The sequence below is a fragment of the Brassica oleracea genome, chromosome C8, assembly GCF_000695525.1.
Source record: "Brassica oleracea var. oleracea cultivar TO1000 chromosome C8, BOL, whole genome shotgun sequence".
Classification (NCBI taxonomy): domain Eukaryota; kingdom Viridiplantae; phylum Streptophyta; class Magnoliopsida; order Brassicales; family Brassicaceae; genus Brassica; species Brassica oleracea.
Window position 1 is genome coordinate 5,793,660 of NC_027755.1, and position 9,511 is coordinate 5,803,170.

The 9,511-nt window shown below is 30.1% G+C and overlaps 1 protein-coding gene across 1 annotated transcript; it reads right to left on the reverse strand.

Annotated features, from left to right (window-relative positions):
- Positions 1–1,293: 1,293 nt before the first annotated feature.
- LOC106312473 (serine hydroxymethyltransferase 4) lies at positions 1,294–3,406 on the reverse strand. Its single transcript, XM_013750012.1, has 4 exons — positions 2,645–3,406; positions 1,951–2,341; positions 1,757–1,858; positions 1,294–1,678 (listed from the first exon to the last, which is right to left on the reverse strand). The coding sequence occupies exons 1-4, from the start codon at positions 3,320–3,322 to the stop codon at positions 1,434–1,436; spliced, it is 1,416 nt and encodes a 471-aa protein (XP_013605466.1). The 5' UTR covers positions 3,323–3,406; the 3' UTR covers positions 1,294–1,433.
- Between the last annotated feature and the right edge of the window lie 6,105 nt (positions 3,407–9,511).

Sequence of the window (9,511 nt, forward strand, 5' to 3'; positions counted from 1 at the left end):
GAAACAACATATCTGAAAATTATTTTGTGTTTAATTTATATTAAATTATGTCTCACCGTCCTTCAAAGCTGGATTTTCTTTTAGTAATATTTTTTACGTTTATTCATTTTAGATAATATATTATTGTATATACAAAATTTTAAGATATGTAAATTCTTTATACATGTATTATATAGTTTGCGAATATTAAGTTTTTCTGTCATCATATTATATTTTTAACATAAATATTTATATTTATGAAAATCAATTTATCAATTTAATATAACTTATCATATTTTTTCAATATAATAATTTATTTTAACTTGATTTATTATTATTATAAAATATTTAAAAATAAAATAAAATTTTATTTTTTATTTTATAAACGATAACTGAATATATATATCAATGCATAATAATAATTATATTTAAAATTAAACTATATCATTATTATTAAAGTAGTTACAAAGATTTTATATTATTAGCTTTAGTGAATATATGGAACTTACCAACATAATTTCTTGTTTTATTTTTAAATTTGAAATTTATATATGGAAGTCAAATTAAATTGTACCTACATAATAGAGAAACAATATTTTGAGATACTGTTAAGAACAACAAAAAATATTTTTAAAAGAGCAACTATAATATATTGTACTTACAACTAATTTTGTAGTAAATATTTTTATTTGAAACAGAAAAGATATTTCTTTCTACCAAAACCTTTTAAAGATCTTTATAAAATATATTTTGAAAATTAATCAATTTAAATGGTTATTATCACTAAAATATAATTAAAATATTTATATGATTTTAGTTTTCGTTCATCAATCAAAAATAAATTTAATTTGAAAGTCTAATTATATTTTATGATAATTAAAAATTTAAGTTAATTAATTTTTGAAAATAAAGTTAATCCTGATTCTGAAAAGATTTCCTTAGAATTTTCTTAAACAATATTTATTTGCATTTTAAATAAAAGATAAAGATATTAAAAGATATGATGATTAAGTTATATAAAATTTGATAAATTTTCTAGAGGATGTTCAAATAAAAAAAATCACACATGAACAAAATCATGAATTCTGTTTTAATATATAAAATTTTTTGATATTTGCACAAGACAAACTAAATAATGAATAGGACAAAAGAAAACAAGTACCCAGCTTGTGCCTAGATATTTGCCTAGACACCTAAACATGGGCTTGAACCCAAAAATGGAAGGTTGAACGTGTATAAGAGAAACTCGCTGATATTATTAAAAGCCAACAAAATACAACAATTTCAATGAGAAAAAACAAGAAAACATTCAAGAAGAAATAACCCAAGAAAACCATTTTTTTACTCTGTTTGTTTCACCTCATCGCCTTGAAAATTTCCAATAAGGCGACCCTACAAAAGCATATTATATAAAGAGAAATGGAAGATCACTCTTTTGATAGAGAAGGAGATCTCTAATCCTGGTACTTCATCTCAGACATGAGAAATCCAGGCATCTCATAAGAGGCGGAGAACTTCTCCACATCAGCCTTGAGCTCCTCGATCTCCTTGTTGTTCACCAATCCCTTGTTGAAGTCCTTCAACAGCTTACCGTGCTCCTTCTGGATGTTCAATGTGAGTGTCACTGATCGGCTCAAGAACTCTCCTATCTTCTCAAAGTCCTTCTCTACCAATCCTCTTGATGTCATCGCAGGTGTACCTACAAATAAACATTTTTAGATATGTTTTCAAAATCCAACAAGGGAGACTCATGAAAACATTTTAGTCACTCTCTTACCGATTCTTACACCTCCAGGAGCAAGAGCACTGCTATCTCCAAATACAGCATTCTTGTTCAGAGTAATGTTGCACAGATCACAAAGCTTCTCAACTTTGTTACCTGACAGAAGCAGAATTAAATAAATTAGGACTGGTTCATAATAACAATGGTCTCAAAGGTTGTTTTTTTTTTCTCAAATATTATCGACTTACCGGTCAATCCAAGAGGGCGAAGATCCCAAAGAACAAGGTGGTTTTCAGTTCCACCAGTTACAATGCTGTATCCCTTGCCCATCAGGTAGTTTGCAAGGGCAACAGCATTGGCTTTCACCTGTTTCGCATAGACCTTGAAACCAGGAGTGTTAGCCTGCTTCAACGCAACAGCTAGAGCACCAATCTGGTGATTGTGAGGACCACCTTGAAGCGCAGGAAAAACAGCAAAGTTGATTTTGTCCTCAAAGTCATAGACTGCACCCTCGGGCTGCCCCTTCTTTGGTGGTTTTGGGCCCTTCCTGTAGAAGATCATACCAGCCCTTGGACCCCTCAAACTCTTGTGGGTTGTTGTTGTCACAACGTCACAGTAGTCAAATGGGTTTGCAGCTTCCTGCAGGTCAAATAAAAACTCAATAAGCTAATGTGATTAAATGCACAAAACTCAATCTTGGCAGCTCACATTAGAGTGGTCTTAATCAGACTTATTAGTTCCCATGGCACACTCACACATGCTTAAAGGTGTTGAGACCAAAAGACAAATTAAACTTTTTTCAACAATGTGATATGATTGGTTCTTAGAACACTCTCATTTGATACATACACCCTCAAAACACTAGATTCGATAAGCGTAACTGATTCAATGTCAAGAGTTCCACAAAATCCAGATCATCAAAAACAAGAGTAGACAATATACCTGAGCAGCAACGAGGCCACTAATGTGAGCCATGTCACAGAGCAAAAGAGCTCCAACCTTATCAGCAACCGCTCTCAATCTAGCGTAATCCCAGTCCCTAGGGTAGGCACTACCACCACAGATGAGCAACTTAGGCCTGAAATCCATGGCCTTCTCCTCAAGCTTATCGTAATCGATGTAACCAGTGGTGAAGTTCACCTTATAAGGAAGGCTCTCAAAGTAGATGGAAGTAGCAGAGATCTTCTTCCCTCCGGATGTATAGTATCCATGCGTGAGATGACCACCCGAAGGCAGATCAAGCCCCATGATACGATCGTGAGGCTGAAGCAAGGCGGTGTAAGCGGCGAAATTGGCCGGAGATCCGGAGTAGGGCTGGACATTGACGCCCCAGGATGCTGAATCGAGACGGAAGGCTTGGAGAGCGCGTGACTGGCAGAGATTCTCGATCTGGTCGATGAACTCGTTGCCTCCGTAGTAACGGTTACCGGGCATGCCTTCGGAGTATTTGTTGGTCAGCGCGCTTCCGAGAGCTTCGATGACGGCGAAGGAGGTGAAATTCTCGGAGGCGATGAGTTCGATTCCGCGGCATTGGCGGCGTTTCTCCTTCTCGATGAGGTCGTGGATCTCGGGATCGACGGTGACGAGAGGGGTGTTTCCCCAGGATGAGACTGGATCCATGGTGACGAGAGTCCGATCTGAGATTCCGAGAATGAGTGAGTGAGAGATCTGAGATCGGAGAGCAGAGAAGTGGAAGGAAGGTCGTTGGGTTTAAAAGCGGGGAACCAGTCGTAATGTAATTACGGATTTGCCCCTCTCTGCTAATTTTGGCGTTGGTTGGTTAGGTGTGTTGCGTGTGGTGGTGGGAGAAATATCGCGATGCTTTTACCATTTTACTCTCTTACACCGAAAATATTATTTATTCTATTAAAAATGAAACACAAAACAATAATTGCAAATTTTAAAATGATTTCTTACTTCTTTTTTATTCTTTTTTAATCTTATATATTAAAATACAAGTCACAACCTTGATTCATGTGTGGTTTTTTTAAAATTAGACCTAATGGACTTATTCGTAGAAAGTCATGTTACATTTAATATCTAATCTTATCATTTAAATTTTGGGCCTACCAGAAATTTTTATTGGGCTATCAATAATTGGATTTAAACAATAGATGATCCATTGTATTTATAAATAATATAAATTAAATAGATATAATTTAATATTGTAATATTATACCTTCATATGCTAAATATTTAAATATTTGTCTATGTTAACTTTTAAAATTATAAAGTTTTTTTTAAATAACAAAAATCATATTATCTAACAATGATTAATCTTTACTACATTAAACCAGTGAAACCAAATTTTAAACTATATAGTTTATATAAAAAATTAAACAAAAACTAAATGTTTAAATATTTACTCGATAATATAAATCTATGAAGCGAAAAGTTGAATTTTAAAAAAAACTTTCTAAATTTTTGAAATGTTACAATATCTTTGAATATGACAATAAAACAATATTTTACTAATCTTTATATATATAGGCTCCGAATGGTGACTGCGGTTTGAGCGGTTCGGGACAAGCGGTTCAACTGCGGTACGATTTTAACAGTTATAAAAACGTATAGATATATGGTATATGTAGAGATTTTTGATACTGGTAACTGCAGTGCGGGGTGGGGCGGTTGTAAACATTCGGAGTCATAGTTACGATTTTAATAATGAAATAATAATCCAAAAATATATATATATAGAAGAAGATACAAATACATGTGAAAGTTTGAAACAATCTATTTAATGAAAAATATACAGTAAACTTATTATGTTTTAAAAATTGATAGTATATGATAATATATACCAATTTAGAATTGAAAACAAAATATTATATAAAAATAAATGAAAAATAAAATCTGCGCAATTGCGCGGATCGAGATCTAGTTTTGTATTTTAATTTTTAAGTTATCAAAACAAGTCGGCAACATACAAAAAAATACATAGGATTTTTTTATATATTAAAATAGAAGTCACAACCTTGATTCATGTGTGATTTTTTAAAAAAATGGACTCTCACTAGAAATTAGTTATCATTCATTTATTACTAATAATAATATGGATTAATAATATATCATTCATAATATAACATCGACTCCTAAAAACTCGAATTGGTTAACAAACTCACATTGATTCATGTGTGATATTTTTATGTGGATCATCATTTAAATTTTTTATTAAATGTATTTCCTTAATGCTAATATATAATCTTTTAACTACTTAAATCATAATATAATTTGATATCTTTTAATTTAAAATATAAATATATATATATATATATATATTTATATTTTAAATTAAAAGATATCAAATTATATTATGATTTAAGTAGTTAAAAGATTATATATTAGCATTAAGGAAATACATTTAATAAAAAATTTAAATGATGATCCACATAAAAATATCACACATGAATCAATGTGAGTTTGTTAACCAATTCGAGTTTTTAGGAGTCGATGTTAGTATCATTTTAAAATAAAACATTGTATTTAAATAAATATGATAAAATTATTTTAAACTGATAAGTTAATATATTTTATTTTCACAAACATTAAAAATTTATGCTAGAAATATAATATGTTGGTAGAACGGGTTAACATTAGTAAATTAGATAATTCATGTATAAAATTAATTTATCATAAACTTATATATATATATATATATATATATATATATATGTATATATAGTTATTATCTTAAATGAATAAACATAAAAAATATTGATAAAGGAAATCTAGCCTTTGAATTACGGATCAGGATCATAATAATTGAATAAAAAATAATTTTAAAATATATATAATAAAAAAATACCAAATATATATGATGATTTAAAATAATCAATTAATTTACAGCATGAAAACTATCATATTGTTATATTTAAAATAATTATATATAAATATTTAAATATATAAGTAACTTAAAAATATATTCTAATTATGTAAAATATATATAAACATGAAAACTAATACCCGCACGGTTGTGCGGGTCCAAATCTAGTTCTTTTTTAATTCTATATAATCAGACAACATCTAGTATAGAATTTCAAAACAGAATTTACCAATTTTGAAAATATTTTATTATATCTTTTACATTTATTTTTCACTCTTTAACTACTTCACTAATTGTATTAACCATAATAGTTTGACATTATTTATTTTACATGTTAATCATAATAATTCCAAATGTTTGAATAAAACTGCTTAGTTCAAGATAAAAATTCAAACCGGTTAAAAAGAAAAAAAGTTATTTTTTTACATGATCAATTAGGAATAGATATGCAGATACCCGTTCGGTATCAGATTTTTTTTGTTCTGAAATTAGATTTTGTTCGGATATTATAAATTTATGGGAAGATTCAAATCAGGTCCTTTTGAGTTCGGGTGAGTTTAGTACTGATGAGTAAAAACCTAAAAATATGTAAATCATCTAAGTATTTAAAAATATCATTACACAATTTCTAAAAAGGATAAAACCCAACACCTATGTCGATATCTAGTTTTTACTTATTATTTAAGTTGTTTTGGTTAACTCTGTGTCCGACTATTTTCTTGTTTTCAACTTCGAAAAAAAAGAACAGTTACTTATGTACATAAATTGAATTACTGGTAAAAGTTACAAATATGAAAAATTTAAAAATAAATTTGTGACGAGTATATTTTATTTACTGCATTTTAACAAGAAACTTGAAATAATTGATAATGCCTAATTAACAAAATACACAATCAGATTTATGAATATGTATCACAAAGTCTTGTTTGGAGTCTGTATATGTTGACAAAAATATATTTATGAGTATGTGTAATTGTATATTTGGTTTTCGTAAATAAATTAACAAAATGCCAATGTTGTTTAGCTAAGAAGTCTTGCTTTTCAAAAACTATATATTTAAAATAAAATATTCCAGTGGCTCATGGGTTATGTGTTGCAATCTCCACCTTAGTTGTTTTTTCTAAAACTACAATTAATTATCTTTGACCAAAAAAAACATTTTTAATAAACTCTTATAATTAGAGTAATTGTATTTTTAGGTGTTGATCAGTTTAATAAATAAACTAGGTACAGAAATATGATTGATTTATGTTAAGGTTAAAAATATATTCAGACAAAATATATTTGGCATTTTGTATGCTAATTCTTAAGAATCGGGTTATTAGTAAAAACGTTTGGGTTTCTTTAAAGAAAATAATTAAAACTATAAGGATTTAAAAAAAAAAATAAAAAATTAGAAATTTTAATAGCTTTTATAAATGTTTTAAAATCAGCTTAAGCGGTGGCGCATAGATGCCTAGTTTGCAAATCGGATCTAAATGAAATATTTTTCTATAACTATTTTTTTAAAAAAAAATTGTTCTATGCGCTAGAAAATTGGTCTAGGCATTCGCCTAATCAATAATCTCATATAAAATATTTAATTACCGCGTACCGATCTTTAACATTGGCTTATATAGATAAATAATACAAATATTTTACTGTGACATTACAATATTCATTAAAAAAATATTTGTGCACTCACAATATCCATTAATCACATCTGTAAATTATATGTAAAGCTAGTTGTTTCTAAAGCTTCTTTTAAATGTAAGACATCAAAAGTTAATTTCTTAAATAAAAAATCAGTTATGTTTTGTGGTCTTGACTAAGGAAAGTGCTAAGATTATTAGAATTAAAACTATAGAAAAATAAATTTACCACTTAGTAAATTGATTTTCTTTTTGTATAAAAAAATTACCTTAAAGAGTCATCAAACAACAAAAAAAATATAGTTGGTATCCCTTCTTTTTTTTTTGAAACACGTTGGTATCCCATAATCTGAACCTTTTTAACAAGCAACTAGGCACTACACAAAGTAGTTGTTGTAGGAACGTAAGAGGGAATATTCTGTAGTTATTTCATCGTATTCTGTTAATAAAATTGTTTATCCAGGAAAAAAGAAAGGCATAACATGGGCCATGATAGGGTGGGGAGGAGAGTAGGTGGCGTATCTTAATGAGTAGGTGAAGGTTATATTCGTCCTCTCATATTGGAAACTGATTTTGTGGTCCTTAAATTGTGTGCGTAGTAGTACAGGTCTATGTCAACATGTGATGAAGACTTTCTGTTTCTTAATCTCCCCGCAAGTCACTACCTTAGCGTTTCCTTCTACGCGCGTTATGTTTACTACTTTACTGGTATGTAGAAAAATATGTAAAGTCATTAAGTTAGAAATTGGTCTCTTTCGACTAGTATCGACTCAGTTAAAAAATAGTTGGCAAAATTTAGTTTTGTTACGATCTCTGTAGTTTTTAATAATATTTTTTGGCCATTTAGAAGAGGAATATAGAATAGAATGATAAAATGAGTATAATCACGTTTTGGATAATTTTCCATGTGGTAGATAGTTCAAGCTTCACCAACCTCCCATTTAGATTGAATAATTGGATACTCACCTAACCTAACAAAAACACAAGCAAAGGAAAAGTATGTCCATGTAATATTTTTTCTAATAGAAAACAATTTTTTTAGAGCTATAAAAAATACGTCATTACTATTTCTTATTTTCCCATTTGATGTCGACATGGTGACATGCATAAGAGTCTGTGTGACACTAGTTTTGTATCTATTCGTTTACTAACTACGTTATATCTAAAAAAACTATGTTATATCTTGAAAGAATTACACCATAGGACAGTTTTAAGTTTTTTATTACACAATAGGACAGTTTATGCTACCAGGACAGTTTCTACTTACTGTGTTTATTTCTTTCCTTTTTTCTAAATGAGCTAGTCACCTTGCAACTAACTCTTTGTCTAACTAAGAATAGTGTATTAGAGGGAATTATCCTCCTCCACACATCTATATGTCATCTCAATGGTCCAGATTAATTCTGCATTGTTGACAAAACAGATTAGTTGGTGTGGTTTCATCGCAACCCTTCTGAAATCTTTTTTTTAATTCATTTTCCAACAAATTGAGTATTACAAAATTTATTCAAGAGATCGCAAAATCTCGCGGATTCTCTTTTCAATTTTTTCAACAGATCCGTGAAATCTCGCACTACAAAAAAACAGCGACATACCGAGGAAAAAAAATTGTCGGTATATCGTCGGAATAACGTTATTCCGACGACATACCGACAAACAAGTCCTCGGAAATAACTCCTCGAAAATTTATTTTTTCTCGGAAATCCCTCGGAAATTTCCGACGGAATTCCAAGGAAACGAATTTCCGAGGAAACTCCGAGGACCACCAGTTCGTCGGAAAGCTCCTCGGAATATACCGAAGGAGAACTTCCTCGGGATATTTCGAAGGACTTTTCGATGGTCCAATCCTCGGAAGTTTCGACGGAAATTTCTGAGGGTTCATTTCCACGGAATTTCAAAAAAAAATTAATTTTTTTGAATTTTTTTTTTTTTTGAAATTTAAATTCGAAACATATTAGATAATATTCAAAGTTGTACAAATAAAAATAAAACATTCCGAGTTTTTGAAAAAAAAAAACTACGGGTCTTGCACGTTCGGAAACACCTCGTTCGGGTACATCCTCTGCATCATCTCCATCATTTGCTGGTTCAGCCTCCTCTGTGCCTCATAGCCCGCCTGTTGAGCCGCCATCTGGGTCTCCAACAAAGATATGCGATCATCCTTGTCCTTCAACTGAGCCGTAAGTACTTCTGGATCAACAAAGGGCGGTGGTGCAGAAGAAGGAGGAACCGACCGGGTGCGACGACCCAAACCGACCAAACGTCCCTTCTTCTTTGGAACCGACTGAATAGAAAATAGCCAAATTTACAAATTTAAACCAAGAAATAAATGAATTGAACTTTAAAAAAAAA